The sequence below is a fragment of the Myotis myotis genome, unplaced genomic scaffold (assembly GCF_014108235.1).
Source record: "Myotis myotis isolate mMyoMyo1 unplaced genomic scaffold, mMyoMyo1.p scaffold_m19_p_19, whole genome shotgun sequence".
In the NCBI taxonomy this organism is placed as follows: Eukaryota; Metazoa; Chordata; class Mammalia; order Chiroptera; family Vespertilionidae; genus Myotis; species Myotis myotis.
In genome coordinates this window covers 10,653,654-10,666,814 of record NW_023416323.1, presented here as the reverse complement: position 1 = coordinate 10,666,814, position 13,161 = coordinate 10,653,654, and the positions used below count along the sequence as shown (strand labels likewise).

The 13,161-nt window shown below is 51.9% G+C and overlaps 3 protein-coding genes across 9 annotated transcripts; 2 read left to right on the top strand and 1 right to left on the bottom strand.

Moving 5' to 3' along the window:
- Nucleotides 1-31: 31 nt before the first annotated feature.
- Nucleotides 32-5,226, bottom strand: IGFLR1 (IGF like family receptor 1). 3 transcript variants are annotated; one of them, XM_036346782.1, is made up of 6 exons: nucleotides 3,727-5,226; nucleotides 2,674-3,180; nucleotides 2,009-2,219; nucleotides 1,386-1,558; nucleotides 794-941; nucleotides 32-669 (listed from the first exon to the last, which is right to left on the bottom strand). In XM_036346782.1, exons 3-6 carry the CDS (start codon nucleotides 2,160-2,162, stop codon nucleotides 344-346), a joined length of 801 nt encoding a protein of 266 aa, XP_036202675.1. In that variant the 5' UTR covers nucleotides 2,163-2,219; nucleotides 2,674-3,180; nucleotides 3,727-5,226; the 3' UTR covers nucleotides 32-343. The 3 variants fall into 3 exon arrangements, with proteins under 3 accessions (XP_036202675.1, XP_036202674.1, XP_036202673.1); XM_036346781.1 differs by having other exon boundaries at nucleotides 794-1,070; nucleotides 2,669-3,180; nucleotides 3,727-5,184; XM_036346780.1 differs by having other exon boundaries at nucleotides 794-1,070; nucleotides 3,727-5,184.
- A 97-nt stretch (nucleotides 5,227-5,323) lies between these two features.
- Nucleotides 5,324-6,668, top strand: PSENEN (presenilin enhancer, gamma-secretase subunit). The gene is made up of 4 exons (XM_036346784.1): nucleotides 5,324-5,438; nucleotides 5,573-5,711; nucleotides 6,099-6,203; nucleotides 6,385-6,668. The coding sequence occupies exons 2-4, from the start codon at nucleotides 5,651-5,653 to the stop codon at nucleotides 6,522-6,524; spliced, it is 306 nt and encodes a 101-aa protein (XP_036202677.1). The 5' UTR covers nucleotides 5,324-5,438; nucleotides 5,573-5,650; the 3' UTR covers nucleotides 6,525-6,668.
- Nucleotides 6,669-6,921: 253 nt separating this feature from the next.
- On the top strand, nucleotides 6,922-13,131 carry LIN37 (lin-37 DREAM MuvB core complex component). 5 transcript variants are annotated; one of them, XM_036346776.1, is made up of 10 exons: nucleotides 7,728-8,118; nucleotides 9,627-9,731; nucleotides 10,565-10,640; nucleotides 10,817-10,867; nucleotides 11,196-11,225; nucleotides 11,301-11,386; nucleotides 11,472-11,638; nucleotides 12,678-12,760; nucleotides 12,849-12,922; nucleotides 13,007-13,131. In XM_036346776.1, exons 1-10 carry the CDS (start codon nucleotides 7,893-7,895, stop codon nucleotides 13,054-13,056), a joined length of 948 nt encoding a protein of 315 aa, XP_036202669.1. In that variant the 5' UTR covers nucleotides 7,728-7,892; the 3' UTR covers nucleotides 13,057-13,131. The 5 variants fall into 5 exon arrangements, with proteins under 5 accessions (XP_036202671.1, XP_036202668.1, XP_036202669.1 ...); XM_036346774.1 differs by having other exon boundaries at nucleotides 7,795-8,118; nucleotides 12,620-12,760; XM_036346778.1 differs by lacking the exon at nucleotides 11,472-11,638 and having other exon boundaries at nucleotides 6,922-8,118; nucleotides 11,326-11,386; nucleotides 12,620-12,760.
- The last annotated feature ends 30 nt before the right edge of the window (nucleotides 13,132-13,161 follow it).

Genomic DNA, 13,161 nt, shown 5'->3' with positions numbered 1-13,161 from the left:
TGTTCAGAATTAGAAGTACATTGTGGGGTCTGTCAAGGCTTCAGAGCAACAAATGTTTTATGTACTGTAAGTTAGAACCCAGCTGGATGCCTGTGGATCCCTCTTGGGTAGTGGGAGTTTTCCTCAAGAGGGGACCCTGATTGCCCAGAAGCACTGAGACCAGCTCTCCCACACCTGGTCTTCTGTGATAGAATGGGCCCTATTCTGGGTGGGGGATAAGAATGTCTGCTGGGTCTTGGCCCGATTAAGACTATTTCAAGAGGGCTCCTAATGAGTCCAGGACACAGCAGGCACTTAATTTCAAGGGAAACTTTATTGAGTACTAGGCCAGGCGAGCTCCAGATCAGGCAAGTTTAGACAGCACCTGCAGGGCATCTGCCCGCCCTAGCTGGGCCAGGTGTGTGCCAAGCTGGCCCAAAGAAGCAGAGGGCTCCCTTGCCACCACCATCTCAATGAGGGCACGCAGAGGCGAGTGACTGGGTCGCAGTGAGTAGGCAAAGGTGGACCAGGAAGCAGGCAGTCCATATTTTGCAGCCAGGTGTCGAGTAGTACCACAGGCCAAAGCCCCACCTGGCCCAGGCTCAGGGTCCAGCAGCACAATCAGCTCCTCCAGCACCTCCAACTCATCCAGAAGGCGAGACAGGGGCTGTGATGCCAGATTTGGCAGCTCTGGGAAACAGAGGGAGGGATGAGGGGGAGGAAGGTTGGGCTTCCAGTCCATATTCCCCTCAGCATGTCTGGGACTAACCCCCCCCCCCCGCCAGGAGTGGGAGCAGAGAAACCCATGAGTCACCTGCTTCCGATGTCACCAGAGAGCCTCCAGAGGTGTTGGAGCCAGGATAGGGGAGGTAGGGACTGTGCCTTTTCCGGGCGAACAGGAGGATGGCTGCTGAGGTCACGAGCAGAACCAGCACCAGGGGCAGGGCAAAAGTCAGCAAGGCCTGCCAAGGGATGGTGTGTTCAGATGTTCGAGGGGGGCTGGAAATGGCTGGTGAGCTGGTCTCCTGTGAGCTTAGGACGCTGGGTGTTTCAGGCTTCAGGGGACAGGGCTCCTTGGTAGGGGCAGGCTTCTGAGAATAGGAGTAGAGCTGGAGGCAAACCCCACTTCTGCCTCCCTCAGCCCAAATTTTTCATCCTTATAAGCCATGTCCTCGCCTGATCCAGACGCCCGCCCCCCCCCCCCCCCCCCGTACTACTTTAACCCTAGCTGGTCACCCCCAGATACAAATGTCCCCACCCCTATCCTCTTCAGTGGGGCTAGCCACACCACCACCTCTGATCCAGACCCTGCCCACCCAATCCCAATCCCAAACCATGCCCTCTACACCCCACCCCACTTCTGGCAGGCTACACCTTTGCCCATGCAGTCTGAGCCAGACAAGCACCTCTCCACAGCGCTGCCGGCTTCCCTCGGGAGTAGGGGCCCTGGTTCCGCTGCCACAGAAGCTACATAGCTCTGCGAGGTCCGGATTGCACTGCCCACGAGGACACTCTTGGAAGGGGTGCATTACATGATCACCAAAGTCATTGAGCCCGCAGTTTTCTGAAAACTCATAGTCTAGTGGGAGACAAGGCTTGTAAGTGGCTTCCAAGCCCCACCTCTAAAAGGTCCTTTCCCTTTTGTCCTATCCTAGCGGGCCTCACCCCTTGGACTTTATCCACCCATCAGCAGACATGCTCACCCCTCCATTCTCCCTTCCCCACACTAGCCCTGCTAGTCTCAAAAGGCTCCACAGGTTCCTTACCCTTCATGCCCCTCCTGCTTCCACACCAAGCTCTGCCCATGCTGGGATTGATCTGTATAGCTCACCCCTTTCTGCCTGGATCCTGCTTCCAACCTTTCTCACAGGCTTAGCCCCCATACCTGCCTTACTGATTAAAGCCCACTGCCCCTACCTAGAAGCAAGCCCCCAAACCTTGTTCCTTCATGGGATCTCTATCACCCCCTCAATCAGCCTGAACATATGCATAGGTAGATATAGGTATACGCCCAGTCTCAGCTCCTCACCAGGGCATGGGGGAGGCCCAAAGCGCTGTAGGCAGCTGCCACAGCACAGGTTGTCAGGGTTCCAGTACTCAAGACGGTTGCAGTGTTGCGAGGCTTCATGTGGCACCGCTTGGGCCAGGAACAGCGCAGCAGACAAGAGGTGCTGGGGCCTCATCCCAGCGGTGCGTGCAGCCTGGGGGCCCGAGACTGTAGGACTTCCGGCCACAGTGCCCTTGCCAATTTCCCAGGAAATCAGGGAGAAGAAGGAAACAGTGAATGTGGGGACATAGGACGGGAACCTACCTACACCCAGCTCCCAGTCCTCAGTCCAGCTCCTGACCCATTATCAGAAACCACAAGGCCTCAAGATTGCTAGAGCAAGGGCTCTGAAGCCAGTCTGTGGATTCATATCCCATATCTGCCATGTTCCATCTGTATAGTAGGCTAATACCACCTGTCTCATAGGGGTATTGTGGAGAACTAAAACTTACTAGAGTCAACTATAATTGAAAAATAAAAAGTGATTTAAAAAAAAAACCCTTATTAGAAGTAAAGCTCTTAGGGCAGCACCTGGTATATGGCAAGCTTAAGTATTAGGTATTACTGACTCCCACTTCAGGGAATCAGGGATGGAGGACCCAGCCCTCATTTACTGAAGACTCCAACTCAATTTCAAGTGACCTTACCTTAGATCCTAACCCCAAACTCCTCTGGGTTGGGAATCCTCCAATCTGCCACAACTAGGCGTCTTCCCTTTGAAAAGCCTCAGATGGATATGAAGTTTCCAGCACGAAGGCGCTCCACCAGTCCCACTTGAGGGTTTCTAGGGCGTTGAGCCCTGAGTCCAATAATTTTCCACCTGTTTGAAGTTCTTCAACTGCAGTTGTGGCTAGAGCCCAACCTACTTCCCCTTTTCGTCGGATGTGGGGGTGGAAGGAAACTCCAGCCCGCAGCTAGACTCAAACTCAAAATACAGAACTTTATTCGGGGAGGGGTGGCAGACTAGGGGCTGGGGAAGATGGCCCTGGGGAGTTAAGGGAGCTTTGAGGAGGGGTCCTGGAGAGGAACCTATCTACCTGTTAGGGGTGGAGGGCAAGAGGGTCAGGATCTTAGAAGTGACCCTGCTGGTGGCCTGGGGAATGTCATCAGTTTCTTCTTTGGGACAGTGGCAGGTATGGGACCTTGGGCGTGACCTGGGGACAGCAGTGGGGAGAAGGGTTAGAGCAGGGGTGGGCAAACTTTTTGACTCGAGGGCCACAATGGGTTCTTAAACTGGACCGGAGGGCCGGGACAAAAGCATGGATGGAGTGTTTGTGTGAACTAATATAAATTCAAAGTAAACATCATTACATAAAAGGGTACGGTCTTTTTTTTTTTTTTTTTAGTTTTATTCATTTCAAACAGGCCGGATCCGGCCCGCGGGCCGTAGTTTGCCCACGGCTGGGGGCTGGGTTAGAGGCATGGGGCAGAGCAGGTGATGAAGTAACTAGAGTTCCTGGGGGTGGTCTAGGACAGGTGCTCAGGAGCTGATCTCAGGATTAGAGATCCAAGCTGGTCTTCAGTTGGGATTCAGAATGGTTTGGGGGTTGGGACTTAGGTGCTGGTCTTGGAATGGGCTCAGTACTAGTCCTAGGATACCAAAGTCTTGAGATATTGTTATTGAGACATAGAATCAGGTTCATCTCAGGTTATAGGAGCTCTAGAGTTTGAGAAGTCTTGGCAGGCTGGTCCTGAGATACCTGAGCCTGGGTTCCAACCAATAGAACTGCTGCCAGAAGTTCCGGGAGGTGGGTCACAGGTGCATGAAGTTGCAAAAGCTACCACGAGTACATTCTCTGGGTTGAGGATGGATGGGTGGAAGAGGACATTGTCATTGACAGCCCCACCAATACACACACAGGAGTCTGGAACTCCAGGTGCCCATCCCACCCCCTTACTGCCGTACCCCATCTCATACTGCCGACAGCATGACTCCCGGAAATCGGTGACAGGAGACAGATCGGCATGCAGAGCCTGCCCACTGAACCAGCGGTTACTGAGTTCAGCTACTGCCCGCTCAGCATCCTCTTCGTGCCGGAAGTAGGTCAAGTTTGGTAGTCAAACTCAGAAACCTTCAGGGGATTTGTAAGCAGCTCTGCGGCTGGACTGGATTTAGTGATGGACCTCAAACTATGAGGCTTAAGTGGTGACCTTTAGGCACTGAAATGCCTCCACCTCTGGTCTCTAATGGGGGGAAAGCAGGCACATTGACATAGACATTGCCCACGAGGTGGTCCCCCAAGTTGTTACACACATTCATCTCTTCAATCTCCCTGTACTTCTCTTGCAGTTCCATGATCCCTCCTCTGGAGACCAGGAGGTGTTCAGCTGAACTCCTGGCCCACAACTCAACCCATCTCTGCCAATCCTCACCTCAAATACGTTATCATAGTGTTCTTGTACCTCTACCTCATGCACGTGACCTGGAAGGGGTAGGGTGGAATCAGGAAGTGGCCTGCAGAGGGCAGTCCGTCCTGCCCCCAAGAAATGGTCCCTCCAGTGCGATCCGTCTGCGGTTTGGGCGGTGTTCTGTGGATTCCGGTACAGGTTGAGCAGCACTATTGTCTGAATAGAATTAAGAGGAGCAGGGTCCTGAGCAGAGAGAGCAGGGCTATGTGCAAAGATGTTGGGAAGAAGCCTAAGCATCTTGAATGCATCAGCGATGCATGTCCCTAAGGAAACCAGCAGAGGGAGGACCTAGAAGTGAGAGACAACCGAGGGGTGTAGGTTGAGGGAGGAATAGCAGAGGTCCGACAAGAAAAAAGCCGGGCAGTAGGGTGGGCCTAAGATATCCGGAAAAGGCGGGACCTCGGGATGATGGACAACGGAAGGGGAACAGCCGGGAGGCTTTAACCCTCCAGGCTCCGTGCCAAGTCTCACCAGCCTGAAAGTTTGTTTCGGGAAGCCGGGAGCATTGGTCCCCATGCCGGAAGGCCCCGATCCTAAAGTAAAAGGAGCAGTTAACCCTGGAAGGGGTGCAAAGACAGAGGTGAGCTGAGGGCTGGATACCCCAGAAATACTGTCCCACGCCGCCCAGCAACCCCGATAGGATATTGCCTGCGCCCGTTTCCACTTGTCCTCAGTCCCGAATATTGAAGAATTCAGCCATTTTTACCCGAACTCTCCAACTCGATTGGCTCGAAGTCACTTCCGTTGCTTCAGAACATTGGGAAGTGTAGTTCTTCGCTGCTTCGTCTTGCTTAGCACGCTCAGCAACTCCCTAATGCGCTTGCGTGTTGGAAGCCTGCGCCCTCTCCACAGAATCACCGACAGAAATTCCCTGAGAGCGCATGCGTGCAGCGCTGCCTATAAAAAAAGACTACAAACGCCAGAGATCCTTGCGGCATCACACGCAAACGTCCGTAAGTTGAAAGTGGCAAAGGCATCTACCCGGAGGAAGTAAACTCCACTGGTGAGATGGGGGTCGTTTCACGCACCCCAGTAAACATCAAGAGCGTCTCAACCCAATCAACTTGCTGGTGGGGGCGGGGGCGCCCTACTTTCAGCAAACCCACCCTTGAATTTATCTTTGTTTTGTCGTAAAAGGGGCGTGGATTTTCGCGATCCTTGCATCTCAGTGTCTTGCCCCTCAGACCCACGGAACGACCTAGCCCTAGCGCCACTATGAACTTGGAGCGGGTGTCCAACGAAGAGAAGTTGAACCTGTGCCGCAAGTACTACCTGGGTAAGGGCCAGTCTCCTAGGGTCCCAGGAGAAGAGAGGGGACGGAATAAAGTCTGTAGGGCCGGATGCTTGGGTCTAAGGGATGAAGCGGCTGGGAGCGCGAGCTCTAAGGGAAGGAACTGGGTCCTGAGGAGGGAGACGCTGGGCCTCAAGAGCTTATTGGTCCCAAGAGGGGAGTTGGGGGCTGGACTACTGGATCCTGACAAAGAGATGGCTGAGGAATCAAATTCCTGGATCCCAGGGAGGAGTCTTGATATCAGAGTCCTTAATAGCAGAGATCTCAATTGAACTTGGGTGTGGGAGAAGGACTTTCCAAATAAGTCATCTAAGTGGGCGTTGGGGAGGATACTCATTGTCTTATGTCCTAGTTTGGTTTTTTTCTCTTTAGGTGGGTTTGCTTTCCTGCCTTTTCTTTGGTTGGTCAACATCTTCTGGTTCTTCCGAGAGGCCTTCCTTGTCCCTGCATACACAGAGCAGAGCCAAATCAAAGGCTGTGAGTCCAGGGTACAGTTGAAAGAAGGCCACTGGGGAGGTGGGGAGGTGGAGCTCTGGTGGGATGGGATGAAAGAAGTTCCAGATTTCTAGGGCTCCGTGGAAGAAAAGAGAGAACTTGTCTGGAGGTGACCAGAGAGCAGGTGGAAGCCAACCTTACCCACTCCTGTTGCCTTTTACAGATGTCTGGCGCTCTGCTGTGGGCTTCCTTTTTTGGGTGATTATACTCACCACCTGGATCACCATCTTCCAGATCTACCGGCCCCGTTGGGGCGCCCTTGGGGACTACCTCTCCTTCACCATACCTCTGGGTACTCCCTGACAAATTCTTCAGCACAGGCCTGGGACCTGATCATTCTCCCAGGATGGGCTCCTGTACTCCCAGCCCACTTTCAAGCCCCTAATACTTATTCCTATCTCCTGTGTTCTCTGTTGACATACTCCAATAAATGTCCCTGATTCTCTATGTTGACTTCCTGGGATCTTTTGAACGTTGAAACAGAAAATGATTATTATTCAGAAACATTCATTAAATGCTTACTTTGTTCCAGGGTTAGTGCTTCACACACTATGTGCATCTTTTCTTTCTTTTTTTAAAAAATATATTCTATTGATTTTCCACAGAGAGGAAGGGAGAGGGATAGAGAGTTAGAAACATCAATGAGAGAGAAACATCGATCAGCTGCCTCCTGCACACTCCCCACTGGGTATGTGCCCACAACCAAGGTACATGCCCTTGACCGGAATCGAACCTGGGACCCTTCAGTCTGCAGGCCGACACTCTATCCACTGAGCCAAGCCGGCCAGATGTGCATCTTTTCACTGAATACTACTCATAACCCTCTGAAATAGGAACTATCCTGCTCCAGAAACCTATTTTACAGATGCAGAACCAGGAAGGGAATATTCTATTACTAGTGGCTGCTATCCTGTACTGGTATTATGTGAGTTTGAAAACATTACTTTTCCTTTTGGCCTTAGTATTCTCATCTAAAGTGTGGACCACAATGCTACCTCTTGGAATTAATCTGGGTCAAGGCATATGTAGTAAAATGAAGTTCTCCATTTTCTGAAGGAGATGTCTGGCTTATTAGAGAAAGCTTCCTTAACCAACCTATTTAAAATTTCAGTGTTTTACTTGTTTATTGTGTGCCCCCATCCTCAAAATATAAGCTCTATTAGGACACATACTTTTGTTTGTTTTGTACTCTGCTTGTCCCCAGTGCCTAGAAGAGTGACTCACACAGTAATAATATTTGAATAAAGTGAATGCTAAGTGAATAAAGTTGTGCCTGAAAAGAGATTAATAGGTAGCTGGCACTAGTGAGTACTCAGAGGGAAAAAGCCTAACTCCAGACTGTCTTCCAATTAGGGGCAAGAAGGACACGGTTAAATAATTACTGTTAATACCTAAATGGCTTTTATTAAAAGCTACTAACACTATAAGTTCCAAAAAACCTCGCGATGCCCTGGTCCTTTATCTCCCACCGTGCCTCGCGCGGCGCAGGCGCTGTTACTACGGCTGAGTCTCGGGAGCCAGAACTACACCTCCCAGAAAGCGTGCCGGGATGTCGTTGGTTTGTTTCCGGAAATGGGTCCCTAGCAAGGTGGGACTTAGAGCTGAGAGCTGTCAATTGGTCAAGGTACGAGATCGACGGTTATACTGACTAATGGGAACAAGCGACTGCCGATGGGGCCCCACCAAAGGGGAGCAAGAGGTGCTGGCGGCGGCGGCTGTCGTAGACCGACGCTGCTCAGGGCAGAAGACCGCCCGCGTACGAAGCTTATCTTTGACGGTCTCCGTCTGCCTCTGCCCTTGACTTGTGACGCTAGGCCCTTTTGGGCTCCTCTGACCCAACTAGCCAGACTCCAGACCCAAACCATGTTCCCGGTGAAGGTGAAAGTGGAGAAATCAGGTGAGGTTTCGAGGTCGGGGGCCTGTAGAGGAGCACGGGACTGATCTGGGTATGCGAGTCCCGATAGTCAGGGTTATCGCGATAAGGTAGACTGAGACTTCTCCCTGCAGCCCTTCTGCCTATCGCTATGTCAGGCATTGAGCGATTCCTGCCGCCTGCATACCTTACCAGTCTGCTCGAGATTGCTTTGAGATTGAGTGGTGGTGGCTCAGGCAGTGTGGTGCCGCAAGGCATGGGGATCCCCAGCCCCGTGACCCCGAGAAAGACTACTTGGCTGTGTCTCAGTTTTTCCATTTCCAGCAATAGTTATGAATCAAGCATTGTACTGAGTGCCTGAAGTACAAGGAGGTTTTTAATCTTTGAAGTCACTGTATCCCAATAATCCTAGAAGTCAGAAATATGGTAGATGGGAAAACAAGCTGAGAGAGAAGAATTCATTTTGGGTTGGGACCGAGTTTATGGGAACCCAGGACTGGTAGGTTAAGGGCGGTGGGAGAGGCACAGAATCCAGACAAAGTATACTAGTAAAATGTTGTACGATGTTAGATGGCATACGTGGAATAAAATGAAACAGGAGAGCAAACGTGAGATCAGGAGTGAGGTAAGGTGAGGGAGAGAGCCATGAGCATATGTGAGCCAACAGCGAATAAGACGAAGGAAATAGCTTTGAGAAAGCCTTGTCTGGCCTGTTCGAGGATCAGCCGGGAGGCCAGTGTGGTTGGAACAGACTGAGGTAGAGAGGGTGAGGAGATGGAGGCAAAGCGGGGAGGAGAGAGGAACCAATTATCTGTGGACCCAGGTTAGGACTTAGGTTTTGCTGTGAGGGAAATGGGGAACCAAGGGAGGGTTTTGAATTGAGGAGTGAGTTAATAAAGATGCCTTTCAAATGCCAAAAAAATTGTGGATGGAAAAGTGTAGGGGGCCTGACCACGATGATGATGTGGGCACTACAGAGTTGTGCATGGTTCTAAGGGGGCATATCGGGGTCAGGATTGATTTTAGGAAGATCTCCCTGGCCACCTTGTGGAGGGTGGATCAGAAGGGGAGACTGAGGTTGGGAACCCAAGGGAAGGAATGAAAAGGACCAGGGTGGGCAGGGTAGGGTTGGGATAGGTGGTAGAAAAGGAGGCCAAGTGGACAAGAGTCGGTGGTTTGGGATGGAGGGGAGAGAGAGGTGTCCATGTTGAGGCCCAGGGAGGGATTGGGGGACAGCAGAGCTATCCTTGAGATGGGGGCCCAGGAAAGAGGGTAAGTTTAGAGAAACACTGAAGCCAGTGATAATGTGGGAGCCAATAGGTAGAAGAACCAGGGGGAGGTGTCCAGGAGTCCATGGGATCCCAAGATCTGAGGCTCAGGAGAGAAGTGGGGGCTAGGGAAAGAGATGTGGGCATGATCCATACCTTGTCTCCTGAACAAGGCTTTTTGCTAGAATCTCAGCTGCCCCAATCCACACCCCTACCCTGTCTCTGAGTGATGTCAGGAATCCGTGCATCTTCTGGTCTCCTCAGGAAGTCCCAGGGCTGGCCAAAGCATATCCCCAAGTGTCCTTCCAGGCTCTGAGCACTGTGCCAAAGCACCTACTAGCTGGAAGAGGAGAGCAAACACCTCACAGGGTGAGAAGAGAATATTTATAATATCATTACCTCCTTAAGTTCTATGATGAACAGAGGCAAAGACACAGGCTGCAGGGCCAGGCAGGGCCTGTGATATGCAGGAAGTGGGCCCAGATCTCATTTCCTGTGTGTGTGTGTTGGAGGAGGGGGGGCGTGCAAAAATGGGTCTCTTGGGTGAAATCTCCCAATTAAATGTGAGTTCATTCAGATTTAATATAACTAACTCCACTGCCTTATCCAAACAAAGCTTATCTGGGCACTAGATACCGCACCCCGTTTGAGTCCCTGCCATATAATTTCAGCTGTGGAGCCAGATGGCCTGCATGCAAATCCTTATTCCCTAGCTGTGTGACTTTGGGCAACTACCTAACATCTATGTGCCTCAGTTTCATGATCTGTAAAATGGGTAAAAATCATATGTACCTACCAGGGTTATTGTGAGAATTCAGTGGGTTAATATGTGTGATATGCTTGAAACAATGCTTGACACATAATAAGTACTCTGTACATATTACTTATTATTGCATTCTGCTAAGAGATTCATATACAACATAGGTCAATTTAAGTCTCAGAACAGTCCTAACAAATAGGTATCATTTGGAGACCTATTTTCAAGAGGAAACAGGCTCAGTGAGGTAAGATGACTTGTCTTAGGTGGGACAGCCCAGGAACCCAGAGCTCTTACTCATCATTTCAGTAGTCTGCCCTCACACCCTCTCAGCACACCTAAGCCTTGCCATAGGTTTGACTGTGCATGCCCTTCCCCAGCCCAGTTGGCTTCCCACCTGCCTTGGGTCTGGGAACTGACTCTTGCTTGGTACCCTCTTCCCCAGAGTTGGAGATGGCCAAGGCCCGGAACCAACTGGATGCCGTTCTACAGTGTCTGCTGGAGAAGAGTCACATGGACAGGTTGGGACCTGGGCCAGCCTGAGATCAGAGGGGGTTTGGCCCTCTAGTCCTGGGTGGGTCTAGGTGGGACCCCAGAACCTGGCTTAGGGAGGAAGGGGCCCAATGGAGAGGCCACTCATTGCCTTACCACTCTGGGCCCTTGGAACCCTGAGTCCACAGTTATCTTCTGCTACCAGGGAGCGTCTGGATGAGGAAGCCAGGAAGACACCCTCAGACACACACAGCAAGTAAGTTTTACTGGTGGGATCTGTATCTGAGAGTTTGTGGTGAATTACTTCCCTCACCCAAGCCCTGACCACTCTGTCCCCTGCTTCCTCCACCACAGTTTGAACTACTCTATGTGCACAAAGACCCTGGGGCAGCAGAAGCTTAGGTCCCGTCATACTTGGCAACTAGAGCCCCAGGGGCTTGGGTGGGACACAACGCCTACAGAGTTAGTGGGGTACATGTGGGCATCTCAGGCTTGATCTCAGGATCCATAGGGTGTCTTTTGGGAGATTTTGAGCAGGCATTTGTTCAAGGGTGAGCCTGCTCATGCCCTGTCTCTTCCCACAGGGATTGCTCCATTGTGGCCACTGGCAAACGGTAAGGTGGCGGGGGTTTCAGCCAAGTAAAAAGAAGTCCCCAGCACTGGTCCTGATGTTCTCTCAACTCACGCAGGCCATCTGCCCGCTTCCCCCACCAGCGGAGGAAGAAGAGAAGGGAGATGGATGATGGGCTGGCCGAAGGAGGGCCACAACGATCTAGTGAGTAGGTGGTAGCCCTAGAGGGCGGTCAGTGATAGGGGACTATATAAGCATGTTCACATACCTCCCACTCCCACTTTCCTAGACACGTATGTGATTAAGCTGTTTGACCGGAGTGTGGACTTAGCTCAGTTCAGTGAGAACACACCGCTGTACCCAATCTGTCGTGCCTGGATGCGCAACAGCCCCACAGTGCGTGAGCACGAACGCTCACCCAGCTCACCGTTGCCCCCACTGCCTGAGGATGAGGAGGTAGGATGGGTGGTAGGCCCCTGCCCAACAGCCAGGGAGGGAGTGGGAAAAATTGTGGGGAATCAAAATCTAAGAAAGTGGCTGCAGGCTGGGTCTTGGAGAATAAGGGGTAGAGTCTGGAAGGTGGATTGCCTGTGATTAGAGACTTAAGGGTCAAGACAAAGTGACTGGGGTGTCCTTGGTGAAGTTGGAGGAGGGTTAGGACATTCTGCAGAGCCTGGGGAAATGAGCAGGATATCTACATTTTGAGGGTCCTGGTTGGTCTAGGACCAAGGTACCCTCCTCACAAGCTATTTGGGATAGACAGGCAGTTTTCTGTGTCCCTTAAATGTCTCCTGGATCCATTGAGGCACACAGATATGAACCCTTATACTAGGAGTATGGATGGAGCTCTCCAGAGCAGGCACACATGGCTACCTGTACTGGGAGAAAGAGGGGACAGGGTTCACCTGGGCAGATATGTGTGACCTCTAAGATTGGGATCCCCAAGAGCTGGGGAGCTGGAAAGGGGTCCTTAATGTAAACAGGTATAGCCACCTGATCTAAAGGAGCAGATGGGGATGCCCCAGGGCCGTGGTCGGCAAACTGCGGCTCGCGAGCCACATGGGGCTCTTTGGCCCCTTGAGTGTGACTCTTCCGCAAAATACCACGTGCGGGTGTGCGTACAGTGAGATTGAAACTTCATGGCTCATGCGCAGAAGTCGGTTTTCGGCCTGGGCGAGTCTATTTTGAAGAAGTACTGTTGATATTTGGCTCTGTTGACTAATGAGTTTGCTGACCACTGCCCTAGGGTATGCAGGCATAGATAGAAATCTCTCGACTGGTCAGGTAAGATCCCCATTCTTCAGACATGACTCCCAAGTACAGGTCCCAGAGGAGACCTTCATGTTTGTTGTCACTGGAAAAGGAAGGAGGGGTAAAATGTGTACCCCTGGCCCTCATCTCTGACTCGGATCTGTTATGGGGCTCCTGTGTCTCCAGGGTTCAGAGGTCACCACCAGCAAGAGTCGTGATGTGTACAAGTTGCCTCCTCCCACAGCCCCTGGGCCCCCTGGAGATGCCTGCAGATCCCGAATTCCATCCCCACTGCAGCCTGAGACACAGGGTACCCCTGAGGATGAGGTGGGTCTGCAAAGTTTGCCTGGGGCTATGGGACATATGTTGTGGGGCTTGGGCATGGCCACCGAACCTGGCTTCTCTGTCCACACAGCCCTCTGAGCCCTCACCCTCACCTTCCACACTCATCTACCGCAACATGCAGCGCTGGAAACGCATCCGCCAGAGGTAAGCATCCCCAACCTGCTTGCTCCTCTATGGCTTCTGCCCCAACTGCTGAGCCCTCCCCCTGGTTTCCCTTGCCCACTGTAGGTGGAAGGAGGCATCTCATCGGAACCAGCTTCGTTACTCAGAAAGCATGAAGATCCTACGGGAGATGTATGAGCGACAGTGATGTTCCCCTGACCTCAATAAACATTTCCCCTCTTTACACTGGCCTCTGATTGCTCCAGCCTATCCTTCCAGGC